The sequence below is a fragment of the Chelonia mydas genome, chromosome 7, assembly GCF_015237465.2.
Source record: "Chelonia mydas isolate rCheMyd1 chromosome 7, rCheMyd1.pri.v2, whole genome shotgun sequence".
NCBI lineage: Eukaryota > Metazoa > Chordata > Testudines > Cheloniidae > Chelonia > Chelonia mydas.
In genome coordinates this window covers 53963818-53990263 of record NC_057853.1, presented here as the reverse complement: position 1 = coordinate 53990263, position 26446 = coordinate 53963818, and the positions used below count along the sequence as shown (strand labels likewise).

The following is a 26446-nucleotide window of genomic DNA, read 5'->3' as shown; positions in this document are numbered from 1 at the left end:
TGGAAGGAGAAGAAAGTAAAACAGAATTCTATTATATGTTCAAAGATGGACACAACGCCTTTGGGTTATTCAAGTCTTCCATGATGCCATCTATACTATGAATAATTCTACTTCCTCATTGGGTTGGCTCTTCTCTCTCAGCCCTCCTCAGGCAGCAGCCGCAATCAAAGTTTAAGAGTTGCCTTATGTACTGGTGGATTAGGACCACAGAAGAACCTAGCCTTTGAAGTGATACATCTCACTTTAGATAAACCTTCCATCCCTCACACAGGACAAAATCTCCCTCTAATCTTATACCCATTTTTGAGCAGTAGTGCTGCTTACCACAGTCTGCCACGTTAGTGTAGGAGTAATCTATTGCTGTGTCTTATTGACCTTGGCTGTTGAGGGCATGGTTGGTCTTCTGAACTCAACAGTTATTCCCTAATGTTTTAGAGAGTTTAAGGAGTGTATGTAGTAGCATACTTCATCCAATGAAGTGAGCTGTAGCTCACAAAAGCTTATGCTCAGATAAATTTGTTAGTCTCTAAGGTGCCACAAGTACTCCTTTTTGCAAATTCAGAGTAGCAGCCACGTTAGTCTGTAAGTAGCAGTATGTTACTTTCCTTAAATAATTTCAGTGTGTTGCCTTTTGCCTAGAAGTAAACAAAAGCATTTTCTAAAGTTCTTAGACCTCAAAGCTGCAGTAAGTGTTCAGCAGGTGTTTGAAACTATAGTAAAGAACAGAATTATCAGACACATAGATGAACACAATATGTGGGGGAAGAGTCAACATAGCATTTGTAAAGGGAAATCATGCCTCACCAATCTATTAGAATTCTTTAAGGATGTCAACAAGCATGTAGACAAGGGTGATCTAGTTTATATAGTATACTTGGACTTTCAGAAAGCTTTTGACAAGGTCTCACACCAAAGGCTCTCAAGCAAACTAAGCAGTCATGGGATAAGAGGGAAGGTCCTGTCCTGGATCAGTACCTGGTTAAAAAATAGGGAATAAATGGTCAGTTTTCACAGTGGAGAGAGGTAAATAGAGGAGTCCTCCCAAGGATCTGTACTGGGACCTGTGCTGATCAACATATTCATAGATGATCTGGAAAAGGGGTGAAACAATGAGGTGGCAAAGTTTGTAGACAACTATTTTGGTTAATTTTGTATTAAGTCCAAAGCAGACTGCAAAGATGGGGATCTCCCTAAACTGGGTGCTTAGGCAACAAAATGGCAGATGAAATTGAATGTTGATAAATGCAAAGTAATGCACACTGAAAAACACAATCCCAACTATACACACAAAATAATGGAGTCTAAATTAGCTCTTACCACTCAAGAAAGAGATCTTGGAGTCATTGTGAGTAGGTTTCTGAAAACATCTATTCAAGGTGCAGTGGCAGTCAAAAAAGCTAACAAAGTTAGGATCCATTAGGAAAGGGATAGATAAGACAGAAAATATAGCTCTATTATATAAATTCATGGTATACTTACACCTTCAATACTGCATACAGTTCTGGTCGCGCCATCGCAAGAAAGATATATTGAAATTAGAAAACATACAGAGAAGGACAACAATGATTAGGGGTATGGAAGAGCTTCCATATGAAGAGAGATTAAAAAGACTGGGACTGTTCATCTTAGAAAAGATGACAGAGGGATATGATAGAGGTCTGAAATGATGACTGTGGGGGAGCAAGTGAATAAGGAAGTGTTTTTGCCCCTTTGCGTAACACAAGAACCAGGACTTACCCAATTAAATGAATAGGCAGCAGGTTTAAAACAAATATAAGGAAGTAATTCTTCATCTAACATATAATCAACCTGTGGAACTTGTTCCCAGGGGATGTTATGAAGGCCAAAAGTATATCTAGGTTCAAAAAAGAAGTAGATACGTTCATAGAGGGTAGGTCAGTCAATGGCTATTAGCCAAGATGATCAGGGACACATCCTCATGTTACATTACATTGGTTATTAGCCAAGATGATCAGGGACACATCCTCATGTTAGTATCTCACTGGAAGTGTCACATACAGTGGAGGTCTTTGAGGAAGCACATAGAGAGATAGTTTGGGGTCCAAGGAACAGCTGAAAGATACAGGCATAGCCAATATTGGGCTAAAGCCCTGGTTGTCCCCCCTTCTCTTACCCGGCACAGTAATTGAATGCTCCAGTGTTGTGTGGAATACAAGAAGGGAGCAGGGGGTTAATATGGGGTGGGGTAGAGTGTAGTGGATAAATGTCCCAGTGTGGGAGGGGGATAGTGGAGATGTGGTTAAAGCCAGAGTGTGAGATACTACAACAAAGGGAAAGGGGGAGTGCCCCAGTGGGGTGGAGGGGTTGATACCTGGGGGGCAAGTAGTGGGGGGTTCATGCCTCAGTGGAGGGAGGCAGTGGGGGGGGGGTGATGCCCCAGTGGAGCAGAGTCCTGTTGGGTAGATACCTAGGGGGGTTGATGCCCCAGTGGAGGGTTGATGCCTCAGTGGAGGGAGGCAGTGCGGGAGTTGATGCCCCAGTAGAGGGAGGCCCTTGGTAGGGTTGCCAGGCATCCGGTTTTTGTCCAGATGCTCGGTCAAAAAGGTACCCTGGTGGCTCTGGTCAGCACCGCTAACCAGGCTGTTAAAAGTCCGGGTGGCGACGCAGTGGGGGCCTGGGGCCAAGGCAGGCTCCCTGCCTGCCTGCCCTAGCTCAGCGCAGCTCCGGGAAGCAGCTGCCAGGTCCTTGTGGCCCCTAGGCGCATGCACAGCCAGGGAGGCTCTGTGCACTGCCCCCACCCTGAGGGCCGGCTCTGCAGCTCCCATTGGCTGGGAACCACGAGTAATCAGAGCTGTGGGGGTGGCGCCTGCCTCACCCAAACTCCCTCTTGGAGCCCGCCTCAACACTCCAACCCTCTACCCCAGGCTGGAGTCCCCTCCCGCACCCAAACTCCCTCCCAGATCCTGCACCCAAACTCCCCCAACGCCCTCACCCCAGCCTGGAGCCCCCTCCTGCACCCCAAACCCCTCATCCTTGGCCCCACCCCAGAGCCTGCACCCCCAGCTGGAGCCCTCACGCTCCCCAAACTCCAGCCTGGTGAAAGTGAGTGAGGGTGGGAGAGACTGAGGGAGGGGGAAGGGAGCGAGCGGAGGTGGGGCCTCGGGGAAGGGGCGGGGCAGGGATGGTCCCCTTTTGGGCAATGAGTTGGAAAGCCTAGGCCCTGGGGGTTGATACCCGGGGGGGCTGATGCCGCAGGGCATGTGGGGGCAGAGATGGGGGGAGGGGTTCGATGCCCCAGTTGGGGGCGGGGTTAGTGTGTGTGTCTGAGGGGAGGAGTCACATTATACACTGATCGGCAGGAGACGCTTCGCGGACGGAGCTCTTTGGGCTGTTGGCGGCCACCATAGAGCAGGGAGTCTCGGCCGCCCTGGGTCAGGAGTCGCGATAGGGAAGGTACCGGAGCCGGTAAGGGCCGCTCTGCCGGCGCATGCCCCCACCCCCCAACTCTGACCCCGGCGCGGGCCCTTCCCACCCAGGCCCGGCCCCAGCACGCCCCCGCCGGCCGATCCCCCCACGCAGGCGCGGGCCCGGCTCTGGCGCGGCCACTGACAGGGAGCCCCCCCCCCCCCCCCCCCCGAGCGCTCCAGTCCCGAACCTCCGCGCGCCCCCGCGGGTTCTGAGAACCGGGTCCCCGCCCGGAGGGGCCGCGCCGCGCCACGCAGCCACGAGGCCGCCCCACGGACGGGCTGGAGATCGGTGGCGTGGGCGCTCTGGGGTCTGGGCCCCTACCTGCGGGCTGGTTTCACGCGTGGGTCGTCGCACAGCTCTCTGCTAGTGGCCACATCCGCAGCCCTCTGAGCCCCTCTGGCTTGGGAGTGTCACTAGTCCTCTGTAGTACAGCAGCACCCAGGGGCCCAGCCGCGCTCGGCGCTGTACGGACACATAGTGAGAGACAGTCCCTGCTCCCAGGAGCTTAGAGTCGTCAGGCGACACCGGTAAAGGGTGGAGGAATAGGAGTGTGTTTTTAAATTGGTGAGGTTGTGTAAGGGTACGCGGGAAGCGAGTGGCAGAGCTGGGATTGTGATCCCAGGTCTCCTGTGTCCCAGTCCAGTAATCACTACGCTGTCCATTGTGTGTACCACAGTGCAATGTAGGGCTGAGTATTAGCCCTGTATTCTTGAAGGAAGGTAGGAAGTCCTTTTGTAGGTTGCCGTGTGTTATGCTGAGTCCTGCCTTCCAAAAAACCCCTCCTTGCACGCTGCAGTGGCTTTGCAACTGGCATTAGAGCCGTCCCAGTGTCTCCCCTTTGGGTTCCTACTGCCTGATGTTTACTTTTATTTATTAAAATAGGCTCAATCTAGGACAGTGAGAATTAGGGGAGAGAGAGATCAGGGAATCCAAACAGAGGAGCATGTAGTATAGCGAGGGCTTCTGATTTTAGGTTTTAATTGATAAATGCCAATAAAACACACCCTCGATTTAAAAAAAAAAAAAAATCTGCGTTTATCCAATCAGCACTGGAAATGATTACTCAATTCATGCTGACTTCACCCCTTTCCCAGTGCAGTTTGTTTATACAGGCGATGCTCCCTGGTTTGTAGCTAAGCACTTGTCTACACAGAGCTGTAGTGTGGACTGCAAAGGTGTGATTTCTGAAGTGCAATAACGGCACATTAATAGGTCCGTGTAGACCCTACTGGTGCACGCTAAAGGTTCCCTAGTGTGCTGTGCAGTGCAGTTTGAAACAGTACTATATGTATGTACAAAGAGAGCCCCAGAAAACCCTGATTTTTGGACATCTACCTGGAAGTCAAAAATTGCTAAAAATAAATTCTGAAAAATGAAATGAATAAGCCCAGAAAAACAGAAGCCCTAAGGGTAACCTAGTGTGTGTGGCACTGAACTAGCACTCAGGAGACCTGGGCTTAATTCCCAGTTCTGTCATTGGCTTCCCTTTCTGTGCCTTATTTTCCCTTCTGTAACATTGAGCTAAGGGCACTGACCTCTGTAGTAAAGCGCTTTGAGATCTAAAGACAAAAAGTACAATGTAAGAGCTAGGTATTGTTAATTCTAGGAGGAAATTTTGAGATTTGGGTTGAGTAGGGAGGTCTGTAGGAAGGGATTTCAGGTTGACAGTGCTGGGATTGTAAAAGAGGGAGTTGATCTTATTAAAGGGGGATTGGGAATGCTGTTATCAGGCCAGTTGTGGGGTTCTGGCTGCTGATACTACAGTATCAGTTGTAGCTATTTATAATGCCTCCATCACTACAGTAGCTGGGCACCTCTGTTTCCTGTGTAGATGACATATTGCTGCCTCCTTTAGCAGTGTCTGTATGATCCATCAAGAAGATGAGAGAGATTGTTTTAATTTTGACAGCTGTGTATCTCAGTACAGTACCTTCTCTTCCCTCATGTCCCTGGTGGACGGGGCTTGTCTGACCTGCTAGGCCTAGCTTCCCCCATTCCTAAAGTACTTCCATCAGGACACTTTGCAACAGATCGTGGCTAAGAGAGGCTTCCGGGAGTGCTGAGTGTCAATAGCAGCTGAGACTCGTTGCTATCTGGGATTTGTCAACTGCTCCCCTCCTGCAGATAGTGTAGGAATTGGTATGACTAATGAAAGAGATCTTGAGAGAAGCCTGAACTTTCTCAGTGACCTGAGATGTTACTTCTAGAACTAGATAGAACGCCAGATGGTGCACTCTCCCTGTGAATCCTGCTGATTTAATAATTTCATAGCTGTCTGGCTCTTCCTACAGCAGCCAGAAGAGGTAGCTAGAAGACTGTTTCCTTACTTTGAGGGTCATTAATCCTGTCCTGGACACAGAGAGATAAAGTGTGCAGAAACATCATGGAATTCTGAAGGCTCTTGGTTACTGACTATCCTTGATCTTGTCTATCAGTGTAGGGCTCAGAGCTGCGGTTTTGCCTTCAAGCCTGAAACAGCAGATTGGTGTCCCAAAAACCCCTCCTATTGCGGAGTGAGACACTGTTGTCCCCAAAAGGCTCCCAGTGCCAATTCATTTGACCTGAATTGATTTCTCAGCCAAAGTATATGGAAGGTGCCTGGAAGGCCTGTGAGATTGTAACCTCTTGGTGGATCACTCTAATCCAGTTTATTTCGGCCTTCCTTTGTTCTGCTGACATAAAATGTGGTAGCAAAACTACTCCACTGGCTTGAGAACCAGGGATGCCCATGCTCTGGATTGGCAGCCTCTTCAACAGCATGGTCCAGGGTCTCTCTCTTAGTATTGTTAATATCTGGCTAGTCCAAGTGACGCACTCCATTATTATTACTTATGTTACTGTAGCATCTAGGAGTCCAGGTGTGGACTTCATTTTGCTCTCTATCTAAATACAGACCCGTCCTTTCCCCAAGGAGTTGATATCTAAGTATAACACAAGAGCTAACAGGTGCATTCAGACAGATGGGGGAATACAAGTAAACAGTGAGAACACTGACCAGCATCTTGGGTCAAGTGTTTTGTAGGCATCATGGCAAAGGAGCGTTCAGAGGAGGAATTTGAAGGTGGATTACGCATTGGTTTTGTGGATGTTTATGCAGCGAACCTCCCAAGCATGTGGGTACTGGGGGAGAAAGAATGAAGGTGTTTGAAAATGTAACAAATGGGCAGTGGGTACTGGCATCAGGGACCGATCGAAGGTGAGCGCTGACAATTCAGTAGCTAATGAGAGCTGATAGGCAGAGTAGGGATTGACGGTGAAGGGCCTTGAAAGTGAATGTCAGCAGCTTATGTTTGCTGCCCTGCAGAAGGGGGAGCCACTGGAGGATTCAGGAATGACATAGGTTAATGATCTTTGCAGCTGCATTGCCAATATAGAGTCAGGCTAACCAATGCACTCTTTGATGTGCTGTGTCCTGCTGGGGTAGCTGAGATCAGCAGGGTTGGGACTACCGACTGTCCTAGGTATTGGGTGTGGTCTCTAGGGGACTGGATGCAAGACCTTCCCTTGACATACTCGTGGGTACATGTGATGTCCTCCTGGCCAGGCTCAAGACTGTAGATTCTTTTATAGTATATTTGTGCTTCATTGCTCTAATTTAGATTGTAAGCCCCTCCTAGCAGGTCTTTCTTTGTTTTTGCCTGTTAAATGCCAGGCAACAGCAATCAACACAGGGCAAGGAAGACCCTGAAAATGTTATTCAAATGCCACTCACCCCAGCTGCTTCCCTGGTGGTGGCCCGTGGTCCCTTTCTTCTCTCTCCTGATGATTGCTATTCCCTTCCCCGTCTTCCAGTGATCTAGTTTGGAGGGAAGAGGCCTCCTGGCTGCTTTGGGGTGGTGTTGCTTGGTAGAGGGGCTCCTTTGCTAGGTGGGAGACAGGGAGCCCCATGTGTACAACCTGCTCCTGTGTTGATTGCCCTGAGGAAGCAGGAGCCAGCAGAGAGCCAGGTAAGGCGGCTTCAAAGAAGCCCCCAGCTGCTGTCCCAATCTCTAACGTCAGTGTGGTCCATGAGTGCTCAGCATACTGGGGGGGGCTTGGCAGCTCTACCTGCCTCCAGGAAGTGCCTGCTGCTTCCCTCTCCTCATGTGCCAAAAGTAGGCTAAACTGATCTCAGTTTCACTCCCCATGACTAGTATGCGGAGCTGACCATGAGGGTTTTTCTGGAGCCATGCCAGAGAGAGGTGCCTGACAGAGAGTCTGATAGAGCCTAAAAGGAAAGGGGGCAGAGCATGCACTTCAGGGCATGAGAACAAACATATAGCTCTCTGTCTTCCATGAGCCGCTTTGTCTGCTGCTGCTGGGGGGAGACTCTTTCCACCCCAGAGCCCTAGGATGCCTAGGGAAATGGTCATGTGATCTGTGCTGTATAGCCTCTGCTCAGATCCCCCCTGGGCCTCTGATAAATTAGGGTGAGCTTAGCATGAGAATGGCAGCAGGTAGCATGAGCTTCAGTAGATTCCACAACAGATTAACACTCACAGCATTAAAGAAATTCTGATCAAGCGGCCTGCCCTGTAATGAAAGGGGAAGGCCTTTGGTGGAGGAGAGGGACAAGAAGACCGTACCGCTTGCTAGCTCCAGGTACACTGGGAATGCCTACCAGACTCCCCCTCTGCACACACTTCAGCTAATCAGTGGCCCTGGTTACACATAGGCCGAACTAAGGCTGGAAGTGGTTTCAAATCTGATGTCTAATACACGTTGACTGGCCTTTGGGGATGGGCCCCTGAAATCAGAAAATGCATCCATGACAGAGAACTCTGCGAGAAATAATCATTCCAATTCTAGCATGGATAGGGCAAAGTATCAAATGCAGATACTTCCTATGTCTGGCCTATGCTAATGAGTGTTATGGTGTCTATTCTATAGAAACTTGTAACACAGATCAGATTCTAGAGCTCAGTCCTGATCCTAAAGCTCAGTCCTAACTGTGTTCCAATAGCCAGTGGACTATGGGTGAGTCTGGAATATTACTGTGCTATGTGTATTGCAGTAGTGTCTAATCCCATTTCCCAAGAATTAGGGAAGCTTTTTTCCCATTTTGCAAGCAGGGGCAACTCCTGTACTGAAATGCTGAGTGAATTGCCTGGGGTCGCTGACGGAGTCATTGTCAGAATGACTTCGTGATTTTGAGCCACGAGACCACTTATTTCACTGTTCACAAACTGAAGCAGAATTCCAAGTGAATTTCCTTTTGGACCTTTGAATGATATGGAAGTGAGAATAACATGCATTAGCTAAATCAGATAATGTAGCAGTTTGCCTTGTTAGCACATCTCTTTTGAGTTTTCCCTGCTCATTTTAACTCTGTGTATGTATTGACATCGGTATGTTCAGTGAGCTTACAACCCTGAGAGTAGCTTAGCTTGAATGCCCTTCTGTAGCTAAATGAAACCAAACCCAGACTGAAGACTTAAGTATGTAATTTAGATCCCTTTCCTGTAACTGAGGGTCCTCTGTAATGAGAGTATGGGAAGAGCTCAAGCCACAAAGTAGAGTCACATACTGGAACCTGGGTTAATTTGGATTTTTTAATGAATTCCCAAACACCCCAGCTCAGCCCTGCTAAATGCTATTCACCCACCAGGATTTATTTTATCATTTTACAGGTAGGCAAGTAGATTGTGTGGCTGGGTTGGTGAATTTCCATGCTGATGTTGCAAGACTGTGCTAACCCCAGTATACATCTCTTCTAGAATCCAGAAAATGAAGCTAAAGGAAATTGAGCGAACAGCTGTTCAGGTGTGGAGTCCAGCAAGCAACCACCCCATCTACCTAGCGACAGGTACAGCTTCCCCTAGCCGTAGGATTCATGTGAGAATGAAAGTGGGAGCCACACAGGTGGTGTAATCATCCATTATGTGCAGTGCAGAGAGACAGGACCATCTTATATTCCATCAAGAACCACTTGAATTCTTTTTTGAGCTGATTAAAGTGATAGTGGCAAGATAAATATCAGGATCTATTTTTTTAAAAGGTGACTAGTGACGTTTGGATGCCCAGCTTGAGACCTTGAAGGAGACTGCTTTTCAGAGTGTAAATTCTCAGACCTTTCTGATCTAACGTCTAAACGAGCCCATGTAAAGCGTAAAGGCACCTGGCATTGGCTACTGTCAGAAGACAGGATACTGGGCTAGATGGACCATTGGTCAGACCCAGTATGGCCGTTCTTATGTATAAATTTGGACAACTGATCACTTTTTAAAAATCTAGTGCCACATATTTTAAAATGACTTTGCACTTTATTTGACTGCATAAACACCTCCAATTATTCAACATGATAGGACCTTACAAATCAGGCGCTTGCTTTTCACCATGTATTTCTTCTCACTTCACTCAGTTTAGATGCTGGACCACAGACTAATGTTCTCTTTCAGTATGGTCAGTTTCACTTCCTGGTCTTCAGAGGCTATTGCTTTTGGGTTCCCAACACTGCAAAGTGAACAATCAATATGAAGTTGTTCACAATGGAATTCCAAGCCGTTTCTATTTGCATTGTTCAGCCCCCAAACTTTAGGTTTCATTTAAACACTTAGCAATGTCCCTTTAATATCTGATTTGCAGAGTTTGCAAATTCCTTGGATTAGCAGCAGTACAGGCTGGTGTAAATGAGGAGCTGATGACCTGACATCGCTACATTGTGACAACAAGCCAGCTGTGTCTCCTGTCTAGGGTAGTCTGGGCTCTCATCTTGTCTGTCTTCTTGCCTATTCACTCTCACAAACTTTCTTCGGTTCTGGCTATCAGGGCCTCTCTACACGACAGACGCAAGCAGGTCCGGGCAACTGGCTAAAGTTCAGTTGATTATAAGTATGGTTCCAATTTGCAATCTAGACTGATCCTTAATTGTGTTTTGTAACCAGGCTACATCTATGGTCAGCCCAGGAGCACTGGCTGTAGTCCTTCTAGATCAGGAGTGGCACAATTTCATAGTTTGGATCACTTTTCTATAGGGTATGTCTCCTGTGCACCTCTTTTCCCATTGGCAATCGAATAACATTCCTGTGGCAGCTACAGCACTTGCTTGCATGGGAAAGTTACATTAGGAAATTACTCAATATATCTTTAGCTGCTTTTATTTGAATGTAGCAGCCGGAAACAGGGAAGAGAACCAGCACCACATTAGCAGCCAACTCTCCATGGACCATCAGCAAGTATTTGAGAAGCCCCAGTTAAGGAACCTCTGATGTGAATTAGATCTCAAAGGTCTGACCAAGACTTTATGAACACAATTAAGGCGCAGTCTACAGTACAAATTGGAACCATAATTGTAACCAGGGTCCCTGAAATAGCTGCATTAGTACAGAAGACAGGGCCTTTGTGGGTGAGGCTGGAAGTATCGTAGGGAGCAGGCACAGGGACTTGATTTGTGTTGTTCAAAGGGAAAGGCACATTTAATTAGAATTCTCAGGATCAGAATTTCTTGAGAAAGATCTGATCTCTTTTTAAAGCCTTTGTCTTAACGTGTGGTTCTCTAAGCTGTATGTGCAGGCAGAATGCTCCCACAACACCATGGTAATGCTGACCGTCTTTAAAGAATTGGTTTATTTTGCCTTGCAAAAGCCTTGTTCTTTCTGTACCCAGGGCCCGTTGAGAGTTCTCACCTATGTCCCCTCTCCGCGTACTTTTGTCTAGGAACATCTGCTCAGCAGCTGGATGCCTCCTTCAGTACAAATGCCACCCTGGAAATCTTTGAGATTGACTTCAGGGACCCTTCCCTGGACATGAAGTGCAGAGGAATCCTTCCTGCTTCCAACAGGTACTGGCGCTTCCTGCTAACGTGTTGGTACAGTGGCTGGATCTGACTAATGACCAGTGCAGGGCGAGATTTGAGGAGGGGGGGGGGGGTGTTCAGATCTTCAGGGTGAAGCTGATCACATGTTGGGGCCTGGAAAGAATTCTGCCCAGCACCAATCCTCCAGTGCATGCACATTGCACAGCTTGGCAAGGTGGGAAGAGTTTGGCAACTCATCTGTTCAGATGGAGGACCATGGTACATCCACATTGATCAGTGGGGAAATCTGAAGGTGCCATAGGGTGGCTAGGGGTGGGTGGGTGAGTGGTGACTATTGGCCCACATCCCATGTAATATTTTGATGAGGATATGAAATTAAAAGGCCATGAGATGGAGTAGTGAAACTGGGCAGGAAGGGGCTGATGGTAAACCTATTCACCAGACAGTTTATTAATAGGAGGCAGTCCTGGGGTTCAGGGATATTTACACCACAGAGCTACAGCAGTGCAGACGCCCAGTGTAGATGCTAACGCTGATATAAAGCAGGGCTTGCGGTGGTGCCACATACCCTGGTTTCCACCCAGGATATTTTCACAGAATTCAAGGCCACAAGGAGCAATTATGACCATCTAATCTGACCTCCTGTATAACACAGGTCAGAGAATTTCACCCACTGATTCCCACATCCAGTTGGGGCAGTGTATTTAAACTGGGTGTTCAGATCGGTGTAGCTACATCAGTGCAAAGTCCCTAATGTAGCTATGCTTGTACTGGGCTGACCTTTGCAATTCTCCACCTGGAAGGTGTTGGGGGGGAGGCACAGCTCTTGGGTGATGAGGACCCCTTGCCCTCTGAGAAAGGGAGCTGCCCTTTGAGATGGAGGGTGATGGGATACGTCTTGGGATGTATGATGGGTGTGAGCTGGGAGCATCGCCCCCTGGTGCTGGGATTCTTAGCAAAAGTGCCTGTGCGTGAGTTAGCATGAACTGACTCATGTCAGATGCTGTTGCTCTGCCCTGACTTTACTCTGGCCAGGTTTCTCTTTTCTCCTTAGGTTTCACAAGCTGATCTGGGGCAGCTTTGGAAACGGGCCCTCTGATTCCTCTGGGGTGATTGCTGGTGGAGGGGATAATGGAGTGCTAACGCTGTTCAGCGCAACCCAGATTCTGACATCAGGGACAGAGCCTGTGATCGGACGGAGGGAGAAGCACACTGGCCCCGTTCGAGCTCTTGACTTTAATCCTTTCCAGGTGTGCAGCCCATGAAATGTTACAGCTGCCTTCTATCATGACCTGGCGCAGCCATCCTGGCTTCCACACTGACTAGCTCCCTTGTTCAGAGGGATTAAGTCTTGAGTAGACAGCCTGTAGACTGGAGCAAAGAAGGGGCTGCTTGCAAAGGCACTCAACTGGGACTCAGGAGATCTAGATTCAGTGCTCCAGACTCCCTGTGTGACCTTGTACAGATCACTTCATCTCTCTGTGCCTCTGTTGCCCATCTGTAAAACTGAGATGCTAATACTCCCTTTGTCTTGTCTAGTTAGACAGTTAGTTCTCTGTGGCAGGGATACTCTTAGTATGTGTTTGTACAGTGCCTAGCACAGTGAGGCTTTGATCATGGTTGGAGAATCTAGGCCCTGTTGTAAGACAAATATATCATAGTCTGAATACTGAGGTGTCTGATGGTCACAAAGACCTAGATGCCAATTCAGGGCTTGCCTCAGCCCTTGTGGATGCCCTGCACCTTCCTGGAGCTTGGAATGCCTTTGGCTCTCGGCCATTGGACTGTGTTTAGTCAGACCGGGAGACTGTGGCATTCTGCCCCTTGGCAGGGTGTGCTGGGGGGAGTCAGGCTGTGCACGTGTTCTGAACATGCAGTTTACTAGGCAAAAAAAGCAGATGTGATCCACAGCCAAAGAGGGGAGGACTGGAAAGGAGTCCGGGACCATGACTAGTCATAACCTGGATAATTCCTCTCTGCTCCCCAACAGGGTCTCCCCATCCAGACCCAGTGGAGTACAGGCGTCATTTCTAACTCCATCCTGTTGTCACGGTGCACTGTTAAATAGCTGCCTTTTCCCACCTTACCAATGGCTGTGTTTCAGAGATCCCTGTTTGTGGTCACTCTGCCCAATCTGCTCAGTATTTTGGAATCCTTTGGGGTAGCAGGTGCCAGAGATATAAAATAATCTTCTCTTCCCTCACCCCAGTCCCTAAGGTCCACTTGGGGTTCCGTCTCCCTTCCCCTTTGTACTGTGGGCACTTTTTCTGGGGGGGGGCCCACTGCCCCAGCAGGGATGCATTCTGGGCTGGGCCGTACCAGTGATGTATGATTCCACTTAGCTCACGCCTCCTCTCGTTTTGTTGTTTTCTTTTATTGTGGTTAGTCTAAGGATATCCGTTCTCTACCCCCATGGATGTCGTGAGTGGAGAGATAACAGTGCTTTTGCTTTCCCTGCAGTGTAACCTCCTGGCCTCTGGGGCCAACGATTCTGAAATTTACATCTGGGACTTGAATAACTTCAGTGTGCCAATGACGCCAGGGGCTAAATCTCAGGTAAAGGGGCTTCTCTGTGGTCAGGGTCCTTGTTCACTAGAAGTGCTGCGTCCCTGGACAGCTACCTGAGACTGGAGGGAGCGGGGAGTGATCCCACTCCAGTAACAGCCAGGGATCCATCTGATAGGTGGGGCATGGAACAGACCCAATCAGTCACTGGGGAAATAGATCAGAACCTAAGAGCAGGCCTCTTTTCTGGGAGATGGCAGAGGTGGTCCATGTGGCAAGGGGGAGGTTGTGCGGTGTTGGTGGGTGCGCTGCTGGGCGGGGATAAGTTCTCTATGGAGACTTTGCACTAGGTGGATTTGAACGAGATAACCAATCAGTGTGTTACATCCTCTAGCTGGGCAGGTCGGGCTCTCCGTAATATGCTTATTGGGCCTTTCTGGGGAAATAAGGGTTCTGCTAGCAATCTTGAGAGACACCAGAGGCTTCGATTAACGTAATACCACAGCGCAGCGGCGCAGCCAACAAGCAATAGGTGGGGCGGGGCTCATCTGTCACTCCTGGATGGTGTCCCTTGGCTTTAAAGGGGAAGCAGCCCTTTCCAATAGTGATTTTTAAGCGAGCGAGCTCCCCCTTGTGAGCAACACAATTAGCTGTTGTCATTCACTCAGTGAAAAGACTGCTGAGCCTCTCCTGGGACAGAACACCCTCCTTGCCTGCCTTGTGCATTATGATAGGGTGAAGGGAGTTAGCCCTTGATTCTGTGCGCTCCTGAGATGCTGCAACAGGTCCTCTTCCCATGTGTGTTCTCTCACTGAGGTCTCTAGTCTGCAGCCTAATCTCCGTATATCCCAGGCTGCTGAGCCCTTCAGCCCTGTCTGATTGCATTGCTTCACGTTGGCATTAATCGTGTATGACACACGTGGCCGATACAGACTGTGGCGTGGAATCCAGTACATGCTTTCTAAACTTCATGGCCTTTCCTAGGGAACGTTCCCTTTCAGAATGGCGTTTTCCTTAGTGTTCTCCACCTAAAGGCTTCCCCGGCCCTAGCCGGTTGCCATCAGTGCTGCTGATGTTTCCTACCTGATCAGCAACTCACTCAATCAGTGATTGTGGCACAGAATGTATAGATCCTCTGGGAATGCGTCTGAGCCCTTAGTGCACTCTGAGTCAAGCCAGTGATGGGAACCCCATTCTCCCACACGGGTATAATGAATCTGTGGCCTCTCTTACCTCGTCAGCCTCAAGAAGACATCAGCGCGGTGTCCTGGAATCGTCAGGTGCAGCACATCCTGTCCTCTGCTCACCCCAGTGGGAAGGCCGTCGTGTGGGACCTCAGGAAGAACGAGCCCATCATCAAAATCAGCGACCACAGCAGCAGAGTGAGTGGGGGAAGGACTGTGGGCTGGCCTCCCAGGGCTGGCCTCTCAGTTGCCCTGCAGCCCACCAGTGCAAACGGGCTGCATGGGACCCTGGAGGAATAGCCCCAGAGCAAGAGGCCTTCTGTGCAAATGGCAGGGATGACTCTGCAGTACCTACCCCTCCCATGGGATGCACCTTTGCACGGGGCATCTGATGTGCAACGTTTATCAACGATGTGCAAGAGAGCCTGGCTGGGGCATTCTTACACCTTAGGGATTCTGTGCCACTGCGGTGGCCCAGAGGGTCCTGTTGTTTGTCCCTCTTAGCATGCTGAGGAGAGAGGCAAAGGATCAGATGGGCCATGGGAACAAATTACTTGCCCGCTCCTTAGCGTGCTCCCTCCAGATCAGTTTTGAGGCGCACAGGCATGTGGGAGGTGTGTGGGGAATTGATGCTGCTGCTGTGCTGTACATGGGGTGAACACAGGGCAGCACTCTCGTGGGCTGGGAACCTGCACCTTCCACCAGCACTAGGTTCACATTTAAAGCAGCGAAGGAAAGGAATAAAGGCACCAATCTGTCAGAGAGCAGAGGAGCTGCAGCCAAGTGTCTGATGTTTCCGTATGTCCCATTGCTGTTACAAATGTTTCTCTGCGGAGGGGAGAGCCAGATTCTTGTGTGTCTGGGCCAGCAGTCAGGTGAACATATGACCTTGCCGGGGTGAGATGTGTGCTACAGAGGCAAGTCTGGGATCTCCATCTACAAGGCAGATGAGGAAAACTGTTCCTTGGACAAGGATTGCATTAGAAGCTCCATGGCTGGTGAAAGAAAAGAAAAAGTCCCTGCACACTAACCAAGTGAGAAATGAGACCCTTTGCCCTCCCTTTGCCTAGGGTGCTCTTGCCCTGGAGTTCTAGCTCATTCCTAAGAGGAGTGTGGTCTAGTGGACTGGTCAGGGTACTTGTGAGTTTTAATCCTGGCTCTGCTACTGATTTCCTGTGTGGCCCTGAGCCAGCCCCTACATATGTCTGCTTAGTTTCCCCATCTGTGTAACTGGTGCACCAATGTTTACCTTCCACATGGGGGTGTTATGAAATTTAGCTGGTCTCTAGTGCTCTGGAGAGTTAAGTACTAAGTGTTATGTCTCTGGGCCACCGAGGGCATGTCTACACTACAATCTTAAATGGACCTATGTTAAGTCAATTTACAGCCATTGCAGTAATTATTGTGGTGGCTGATGTCCACACTACCCTCCTTCTGTCGGTGATGTGTATCCTCACCAGGAGCGCTCCCACCAACTGAAGAGGGGGCAGTGTTGGGGGCCAGCTGTTCTCCGGGCTTCTCGCCTCCAGCGGGGAGATTCATGCCCGGAGTCCGGTTGGTTGTCATGCTCTCAGAGGGGGATCCAGGGAGGAGGCAGCCAGGCTCCCAGCCAGGAGGGAGCTGGGGGGTCAGCTGGGCTCCCCGCCAGAAGCATGGAGTCAGGACCCCAGGGGACAGCAGGGCTCCCAGCAGGGAGCCCAGGCAGCTGCCCAAGCTGGGAGCCTGGGTGGCAGCCCAGCTTGGAGCAGAGACCTGGCAGCAGTCTGGTTGGGGACCCAGGTGCTCGCTTTCTTGTCAATTTCACAGCTCCAGCCCTGAAATTGACAAGACAGCTAACAGTCTACAGGGACACTGCGTTGCCTTAACTACATCAACATAAGCGCTACGCCTCTTGTGGAGATGGATTTATTATGTCATTGTAGTAGGGCACTTATATGGGCAGAACAAGGCTGTAGTGTGGACACTGACATAATTACGTTGAGGTGAGCTGCCTTACCTTGACCTAACTGATTAGTGTAAACCCAGCCTTCATTTGTTGTCAGTCAGCTCTACGGTGTTGTCAGCCTATGCTGTTGTGTCCTCAGATGCACTGCTCGGGAATGGCCTGGCACCCAGAAGTTGCTACCCAGCTGGTCCTTTCCTCTGAGGACGACCGCATGCCGGTGATCCAGATATGGGACCTACGCTTTGCCACCTCTCCTTTGAGCCAGCTGGAGGGGCACACAAGGTAGGAGCCTAGCTCTGCCTCTCAGAGGATTCCCATCTTTCAGGGTCCGGCTGTCTGGCTTTTGAATTGAGGAGCAGAGATGTCTGAGTTTCATTCTAGTCTGACTGAGGCAGAGAAGTGATGTAGCAATGCTGCTGCTGTGCTAAAGTGTCCACATAAGCTGCTACAGTGTGACTGGACTAGGGAGTGGGACCTTCTTGCTTTCATGGAGTGACTGTGTTACGTCTGGTCTGTTTCAGGGGAGTCCTGTCTATCTCTTGGTGCCAGGCTGACCCTGAGCTCCTTCTCAGTAGTGCCAAAGACAACCGGATCTTGTGCTGGAACCCCTGCGTTGGTGAGGTGCGTTGCAGGTTTGATTCCATGGCAGTAAGTACACGCTTTCTGCCTGGTATGTATTTGCATGCTGTGCCAAGGGTGTGTCATTTAACATGTTGTCCCACTTTGGTGCATTCTCCAAACCATTCCGATGCCTATTCTGGAGAGAGCGAGAACGCGCGTTGTCTGTCCGTCTACCCCAGGACTTTTCTTTTGTTGGTTTATTTCTCCCTTTTTGTTGCTATTTTTCTTCTGGGGTATCTCCTTCCCTTGACAGCAGGTGCTACCATATTACAGTGCTGGGAGCAGAAGCACTTTAAGTATGTCTATCTACACTTGTGGTGGCGTGTCGCATATAGACGCTTGCACACCCAGCTAGCATGGGTAAAAATAGCAGTGTGGCTGGAGAGGTGCAGCTTAGGCTAGTAGAGTAGAATGCCCTATACCTGAACCCCTAGGTATATGCCCTATGTGGGCTCTCTGTGTACCCAAGCCATGACCCCCACATCTACACTGATTTTGCAGCATAGTGTCCCTCTGTCTCTCTGCTTCCGGACTCTCCCCCTGCTGCTGGAGGCTTCCGTTGTGGTGTGTACCTGCAGGTGTGGTGCCTGCAGGATACATGCCACCCCAAGGCTAGTCATAGCCTTTGAAAACAGAGTGAAGCTGACTAGGGTTCCACATTCCAAATCAATTTCACTCTGCAGCCCAAACCCTTCTGCTCTTACACACTGCAGCTCTCTGGGGCCTCCTGGCGTTGGTGCTAGTTACTCTGAAATATTGCATCTGCAGTGTGTCCTAACTGGTGGACTACAAGGAAGTTGATCGTGATCAGGGTGCATTTTGCATGGTGAGATGTCAGGAATGTGTGACAGACCTGCATGCGTAAGTGGCTTGGGGGAAAACAAGTGACTGTTCCTTATAACATTCTGCCTCCTCCCCATCCATGTTAGGTGATTTATGAGCTGCCCACTCAGAGCCAGTGGTGCTTTGATGTCCAGTGGTGCCCTCGGAATCCATCAGTCTTCTCCGCTGCCTCTTTCGATGGGTGGATCAACGTTTATTCTGTTATGGGTGGGAGCCTAGCAGCTCAGCAGAAGACTCAGGCTGACAAGGTAGAGTCCCATGGAACAGAGAACGGGCGTGCTGGCTGGGCCAGTGATGGTGCGGCAGTTGGTGCTTGGGTTGAGGGGGCACTGGAAGGTAGAGTGTTGTTTCACTGTGGCCACAGGTGCTGTAGTGAGCCCACCTGTGTGGGGGTCTCTGGTCCACACGGTGTTTGTGAAAACCAAAGATTAATTGTGGGGAGGTGGTCTGCCTTTAGGCTGGCCGGCTAAAGTCCAGCCAGAGCCTCAAGGATTCTGGACCAATGTTGCTGATTGACAGAAATCTGACTCAGTATCCTTTTATCAATTTTATTAAAGCTATTAAACAAAAATAACATAAAGTAAACGTATCACCCCGACTAAAGAATTTTACCCAAACCATCCTAATCTATAGCTTGGAGCAAGTTTTTGATATTAAAACTAAATTGTCATCTAATGTCAGGAACACAGCCTCTGAGCCAATTACAAAGTTTCCTTCTTAAATTTCAATTCTCCCTTCCCCCAACAGAAATATTACAATACAGGCCTTAGCAGAATGTTCTGATAAGCCAAAGTTTGTCAACTCTTATTTGGCAGACAGCTTGGAGTTTCTTAGGACTCTCAAAAGACAGGACATGCTTTAATGAGCATCTTTATGATGCTGTTTAGAGATGGTAAACCTGGTGAACTTTCTGGCACTTTCCCTGTGTAGACGTCACTGGTGCATATACACATAAATGTGCAACCAACCACACTGTTTTATTCTCTAATATTAATCTGGGATGTCTTCCACTTCATACAAACAAGGGCAAAAATAGAAAAAAGGAAAATAAAGCGACAGGCAGGTCACAGACTCCTCCGCTCTTGTGGGGTTCTGGACTGTTTGGAGATAGCTAGAACTGCCGTCAAGGAGTTAGCAGGTCCTGTGGCTGGCCCAGTGCTGCACGTCAGCAGGCTTTTACGGGCGTAGGCAGGCTGGTTGAGGGTTGGCATAGCCGGTGTGGTGGTGTGCTGACTACCTTCCCCTGAGGTGATCAGTTTTGGGGCTCTAGAAGGTCAGTCTTCCCTCAACGGCCTTGTTGACCTAAAAGGTGAAGCTTCTCAGCCTTACCCTGGGTTCTTATTATTTGTCATCTTCCTTCACTCTGACTTCCCTGCCTCCCTCCAGGATCTTTGGATAAATCTGGTGCGAGACCTATCTTGGAGCCATGCAATTTGGTCCTGTTAGGTTCAAGTTGGGTCGTGCGTAGCGAACTTCAGTTCTGGGGAAGGACCTGCTTAAGCCAGCATTTAAAAAAATGGTTAATGTTTGCATGCCACAGGGGCTGCATGTCCGTGATCTCCCAGAAATATTTAAAAAATACAGCTCAGGACACTTTTGAGGAAGCTGCCACAGTGTCCTCTGGGTGAAAATGTCGCGAGATGTCGTCATAGCGCCAGTTGACAGAACATTCAACACACAACCCTATAAAAATAACTGGTTTAAAAGACCCTCGCAACAAAGAGCCACTCAACAGTCCCCCATCAGCAAAAATTAAAAACAAGTCAGACAAGTTATGACCAGTTGTTCGCCTTCTTTGTGGGAGACAATGACATTTAGTAATCTTTTTATTTAGGAGTGAGGTGGTAGGACAAACAGCTTCCCTTTGGAAGTTTTCATGTTAATAGAGAGAAGTAACTTCTCAAGCTGAAACCCATTTAAGAACTAAAACTCATTGAGGTTTGTATAAGGTCTGTATCCCAGGTATGCTGTGTCGCTCATAAGGATGTGCTGGCACTGCCCCTGGGAACATGCTAATATCCTATTTCTTCACCACCGAGAATAACCAGAGGAGGGTAACTAACAACTGGGCCGGGCTGAATGATCTTATTGCCTGGAGAGTGAGATGTAACTTTTTTTATTTCCCTCCTCTGATCTCAGATCTCCTCCTCCTTTAACAACCTGGACCCCTTCGGCACGGGACGGACCCTTCCTCCTCTTCAGGTGCCGGAGCAGGTGGCTCAGACCACCTTGATCCCTCCACTGAAAAAGCCCCCCAAGTGGATTCGCAGGCCGGTGGGGGTCTCGTTTGCAGTAAGTGTGCGGCGCATTCTTGCCTGGAAAGGAGAGTGGTTATGGCCCCCATGGGGGGCTCAGAGGGGATCTGGTTCCCATGTTAGGAACCGTTGTGATTTTTATGGTGCTGGCAGTTTTGATGGAGGGCTGTGTGGCTCCGTTGGCAGGGAATCCTTTGCTGCGGTGTTCAGAGGCCTCCCCAACAACATCGGTCCCTATAGCAGTGATGGGGGCTTGCTCTGAAGGGAGGGAGCTGCTGTTTGACTCCCATGTCCTTCCCATTGGATAGTTAATGAAACTAGCCCAGTCTCAGAAGTGCTTTCCTTGTAGGCAAGGTCTGTTCTCTCCTGCCTTTCCTCCCAGTCCATTGTCCATCTTTTCCCCTTTCCCTATTCCCTCTTCTCCCCCATATCCTTACTGTCTCCCTCTCCTCTTCTGCCACCCCGCTTTTCTCCCAGGTTGTGCTGCTGCCCTGCTTTCTTATCCGCTGCCCTGGCTCGTGCCATTTCAGAGTAGTGTTGTAGCCAATTTGTTCCTTCTGTCATCCATTTAGCATTGTATTATGTGCTGTTATGATCAGTTCATATGCTATTTCATCTATAATCAATGTATGCTAAATAGATGTATGTTACTAGGCCGTAGGCTTAAGAACGCTTGACATGAGTGGGTGACCTAGGAATAACCCTATGCCAGTAAGGTCATTGTGTCTGTGGTCACTATCCTTGGACTTGGTGTGCTCCTAGAGTCTCCACATTTGAGAAAAGCACCAGTGGTGATTTTCACTCTGTTAAGCTTGAAACTGTAGCAACAGGAGGTGAACCCACAGTAGCATAATACAAAATTACTAAATTAAATAAGTAAAGGCTCCAGTGTACTCCATTAGTTTGATGATGTCTGTTGCAGTTGGCCCCTCTGTTGCAGAGAAGAGTCATTCCAAAAAGCATCTGGTCCTCTGTGCTGTTGACGTTTGCAGTGAGCTACATATGACTGCATACACACAGTGGGTGTCACTGAGGATTGTGGTTCTGATGCTGCAGGTCCTGGGTTTGATCCCTGCAGAAGACAGCAGCATCTGTGTGTGCGCAGCTGTGGTGTGCCTGGGTTCCTCGTGATTGCCCTGTTCAGGGCCATTGATGTCTGCTGAGGCCTCTCCAGCTCCCAAGATTAGAGTGTGCTGGTTTTTACCCTCACGTGTATAGGCACTTACTTTTTCCCTCTCTCCTTCTCAGTTTGGGGGGAAATTAATCACGTTTGGCCTCTCCAAGGCCCCAGCACCGCAAATGCAGCAGAGTCCCCCACGCCAGGTGTTCATCAGCCAGGTCGTTACTGAGACGGCGTTCCTGGCCCGATCCAGAGAACTGCAGATGGCCCTGCAGTCGGGAAACCTCCTGGACTATTGCCAGAGCAAGATCCAGGCAGCCCAGTTGCAGTTTGAAGAGAATCTCTGGAACTTCCTGAAGGTAGGACAGCCCTGATGAAGGCCAGAGACCTCATTCCAATGCCTCTGCATTCCTGGCATGGGTTCTCCATGTGCCCATCACACTTGTCCCTGGCCTCATGTATTCCCAGCTCTTCAAGGGACAGCAATAAACAGAACAGACTGACTGGGAGTTTCGCCATAAACACACCCCATAACCACCCGCTTGGGGAAAGCCTTGGTTAAAAGCTAAACGCATAGGGTTGGAGGCCTCCTCTCCTTTTCATAGGTACAGTGCTGGCATCAGACTGTGTCGGGGGCTCAGTCAGGATACTGTACACAGCAGTGCCAGGCAGACACGCAGCCTCCTCTAGGCCTGTAGTGATCTCAGTGGAATGCACTCCCTCGTTCCCCAGGCAAAAGCCCTAATGGGCTGAGATCAGCCTGGAAGGGTTGAGGCACCTGTGATGTCAGCAGGATTGTTTGCTCCCTCCCTCAACCCTGTTGCCATGTACACCATCCAGAAGGTGATTGAGCGCTTTGCCTCTATCTTCCGTGCCAGACTCCAAGGTCCTTAAGGCCCATCAGTTTAAGGTCCTTAAGACCCATCAGTTTGAGGTCCTGCCTAGTGTTTAACTGAGGCCCAGCCAGCCTTGCTGCTCCCTCCAAGTACAGCCAAAGAGAGGTGCTCTAGCCAAGAGTGCTTCACTTTCTAGCCAGGGCCTGCAAGAACTAGATCAGCTTCTGTCTAGCTTGGACATAGTTGGGCTAAATCCTCTGTCCACACTTGGTCAGAACTCCCGACAATATCACTGGGAGCTTTGACTTCAGATGGGCTGAGGGCTGGAATCTGATCCCCTTCCCCAAATGGAACAGTACCTTACTCCACAAGTAGTCCCATTGACTTAAATGAGGCTGGCTGGAGGAGTTAGGTCCTACTCAACACAAGTAAGCATGTGAGAATCTGGCCCTGAGTAAACTTCTTGATTAGTCCCTTCTTATATTGGGTGATCACCTTCAAATCCCACCCAACTTCTCATCCATTGGGACAGAAACAACTCTGTGTTCCATGTATCACTGTCGGCCACAGACTACAATTGGAGATAGCAGCCTGCTCCATTCACTGGTCCAGTCCAGTTTTCTCTCTAGTAGACAGCACTGCCTTCTCCGACTGTGGCCTGTGGATCGCAAGCAGGCCGTGTTGTGAGAGAGGAAATCAGTAACACACATCCGTGAGCAGTAATAGTACTTAGTTCTTATACAGAATTCTCCATGCCTAGATCTCAGAGAGCTTTACAGAAGTCCCATTTTACACTTGGAGAAACTGAGGCATAGAGACACGTGACTTGCCCAAGGTCACTTAGTGACACAGATCTCCTGACTCCCAGGCCAGTCCTCTGTCCACTGGACTGTGCTTCCTGATGAGTGCTATAGGCATCTCTTATCACAGAACAGCTGTACTTTCAAGTACCGTTCCAAATCACGGCAGCTTGCACGAGTGATTCTGCAGTGTGGGGATCATTACCATAGTGTAACTGGCTAAACGATGTGTGTTAAAGGAAGCAGTACCTGTGTTAGTTAATCAGTGTCTGTGCCAGAATGCGATGACCAGGTTTTATTGCATTGCTGGTAGATGAGGTTAACAAAGTCTCAGCCTTCATCTTCCAAAGGGCAGCTTATTCCAGCTCCCAGGGAACACCCAGGGTCCCCTGGTGCTAATCTGTAAACTGAGCACTACATTTTGCACTGCCATCGGCAGCTGGATGTTGTCTCTGTGCAGATGCCTGGTTTTACGCACCTCTTTGTCTCCGATCTCCTTTGGGGCCCAGGTGAACATGGAGCCAGAATCCAGGACTAAACTCCTGAAGCTGCTGGGTTATAGTAAAGAGGAGCTGCAGAAGAAGGTGAGTAGCCTTCTTGCTAAGCAATGTCTTTATTTAACAGAGGCAGTGGCTGGTGAATTAGGGGACTGGTGAAGAACAGATTCAGGGGGTGCAGGAAAGAGGCATCTGCTGCACTATGTATTTTATAAGCAATTCCTCCTGAAAGGTTTCACTTGGGGGTGTCGCTTGAACATCTTTGCACCTGAACTAGGACTGGTCCTGTGGACTTAGAAGTGCATGCTTGATTTGTTTCATTTGTGACCATGTGACTAGTGCTACAATGTGCTGGCTAGGGCGGGGCATAGTTCAGGTTTCAATCCCTCCCTCCAGTTCTCCCAGTGCACCTTGATCCTGACTTCCATCTCACCTGGACAGCTCCTCCATCACGTCTGGATGTGGCCTGCAGGACGCTCTGGCAGGCTCTGCCTTGGTCGGATGCTGGCTAATTGTGTGGGGGGTCCGTGATGCGCACATGGGAGCTATCATGAGACCACCACTTGTGATCTAAGCTGAGACTTGAATCCTGGTCTCCAGAGGTGAAAGGTTAATATACTTAACCCACAGAGCTGCTAGGTGGGAGCAATGGGGAGGGTGGAGTTAGGGAGTTTTCCTCCTCTCTCTTCTAATCTCTCCTGATCACTAGGCTCCTGCCCTACCCAGGGTAGCTTTACAAGATGCCAGCCCCTAACTCAAACCTTCACTCATTTCATGAACAAGTCCCAAAGCAGGTGACTCTGAGGGAGTGTACCAGCAGCCTCTGGAAATTTCAGGAGTTCAGCACAAACAGAGGTCCCATTAAAAGGAAAATTCTCCTGCAGCTTTAACCTTTCACCTGTATCACGGCAATGCAGCTTTGTCCAAACTCTCTCTGCAAGCGCCACGTGTTATTAACTCCCCTCCGAATGCTCGGCGAGAAGAGAGAGATCCGGGTGAGGTATGGAAATAGGTGGAAAGTGGATGAGGTGGTACGTTACTGGAATAGTGCTCCAGGTGGCACCGACAGAGCTGCAAAGGAGACGGATCTTGCACCAGTGAGGGCAGTGTTATGGCAAGGGGCAGAGAGGCCTGTACTAGCTGAGTAGCAAGGGGAGCCGGGAGAGGTAGTGCCTGTGATGCAGGATGGGGACTTTAATACAGAGTGTGATTTTTGAACCGGCTTTTGACGTGCTTGGGGAAGCCGATGGAGTTGTTTGTGGCTTCAGGAGACTTGGCCTTTCTGCTGCCCACACGTTCAGCTTTGTGCAGAGGCTTGACTCCGCAACTCTGTTTCTTCGCAGATCACGTCCTGTTTGGGGAACGGTATCCCAGAGAAACAGAACTTTCCTGAGGCAGATGGCTTGGCTCAGGCTGCACAGATGGCTCAGGTAGGCCCTGGTCTCCTCACTGGTCACTGAGAAGTGGGCGTCAGGGAGCAGAATGAACGAGGAGGACAAATTCCAACAAGTTCTGGGGCTCAGTGCAGGACTCCCTGGGCTGGACTAGGCAGTCAGAGCAAGGGAGGGTGACATGCAGGCTGTTGATGACACTACAGCAAGCCTTGTTCGAGCAGCACTCAGTTCTCAGTTAACCCAGCACTCAATGCGAGGGTTAACCTTAACCCTAACTTAGCTCCATGGCACAGCTTCTGGATGTCCTCTTGGGACCTTCTGGGGCAGGCTGGCACTCCTGTCATTGCTACACCGGTGGAGCTGCACTAGTGATAGTGCAGTGGCAGGAGATATGAAGGAGGCGGCCTGTGAGCTTCCATGCTGAAATCAGCTATAGAGAGAAACTCCCAGCCAGGTAGAACAGCTGCAAACCACCCTCACCCAGCTCTGTAATCCATTGAAACTGTCTTAGTCAGGCTCGTTCTTCTGGGTGTGGCTCACGTCAGCGTACACTCTCCCTGCTCTCTTTGCACAGGGCTCAAGACGCTCCGTGACCGAAGTGGGTACTGCTTCTTCCTCTTCAGGGTTCTTTGACAGTCTTGTCCCTCAGGACATGAGCATGTTGGAGATCCCGGTCACAACAGGTATTGCATGGCCCACATTATGGGAAGGGAGCCTCTGCCCTATAAGGTGACACAGCCTGGCCCATTGACACGCTGTGCAGTGTACCTCAACCCACCTCCTCTCCCCGTGCCCTTGGCATTGACCAGTGCATTTGCAATGGGAGGCCCACAGAGGACAGAAACCCTAATACTGGATGAGGATCCACTTTCAGCACACGTGGTTTCTGGAGTGAAAGGCCTGGAGATGGATCGCAGTTGTTGCAGAGCTGCCATTCCACTAGTGTCCACGGTTCATTGCAGCCAGGGTGGTGGTGGGGCCCCTGGATGAACTGTTCAGTTGCTCGCCATAGTGCTGTGCATTTCTTTCCCCCTCTCCAGACACGGATGGGCTGATCAGCCAGGCGCTCCTGGTGGGGAACTTTGCCGCTGCTGTGAAGCTGTGCGTGAGAGCTGACCGTTTTGCTGATGCCATCATTCTGGCTATCGCCGGGGGGGAGACGCTACTGCGGGAGACCCAGATGCAGTACTTTGCCAAACGGAAAACAAAGATTTCTCAGGTGAGTGCCCAGCGGTGTATATCCAGGCAGAGATGGACGGGGCAGGGCAGGAGAGAGCAGACT

General features: G+C 49.7%; 1 protein-coding gene across 6 annotated transcripts in view; it reads left to right on the top strand.

The window, feature by feature from the left end:
* The first annotated feature begins 3270 nt into the window (after positions 1 to 3270).
* SEC31B (SEC31 homolog B, COPII coat complex component) overlaps positions 3271 to 26446 on the top strand; it is a 39978-nt gene continuing 16802 nt past the window's right edge. For 3 of the 6 annotated variants that reach the window (XR_006291989.1, XM_037905234.2, XM_037905237.2), the window contains exons 1-15: positions 3271 to 3426; positions 9126 to 9214; positions 11065 to 11188; positions 12219 to 12414; positions 13625 to 13720; positions 14911 to 15051; positions 16938 to 17080; positions 17320 to 17419; positions 18349 to 18510; positions 20402 to 20554; positions 21766 to 21996; positions 23783 to 23857; positions 25114 to 25200; positions 25739 to 25847; positions 26205 to 26383. Coding sequence is in view for 5 of the 6 variants with exons in the window: in XM_037905234.2 (XP_037761162.1) it covers positions 9136 to 9214; positions 11065 to 11188; positions 12219 to 12414; positions 13625 to 13720; positions 14911 to 15051; positions 16938 to 17080; positions 17320 to 17419; positions 18349 to 18510; positions 20402 to 20554; positions 21766 to 21996; positions 23783 to 23857; positions 25114 to 25200; positions 25739 to 25847; positions 26205 to 26383 (1875 nt within the window). In the remaining variant the exon portion in view is untranslated. Of the gene's footprint in view, positions 3427 to 3606; positions 3957 to 9125; positions 9215 to 11062; positions 11189 to 12199; positions 12415 to 13624; positions 13721 to 14910; positions 15052 to 15736; positions 15888 to 16937; positions 17081 to 17319; positions 17420 to 18348; positions 18511 to 20401; positions 20555 to 21765; positions 21997 to 23782; positions 23858 to 25113; positions 25201 to 25738; positions 25848 to 26204; positions 26384 to 26446 lie in introns of those variants that run through there. The other 3 variants (XM_043550347.1, XM_043550348.1, XM_037905239.1) reach the window with 3 other exon arrangements.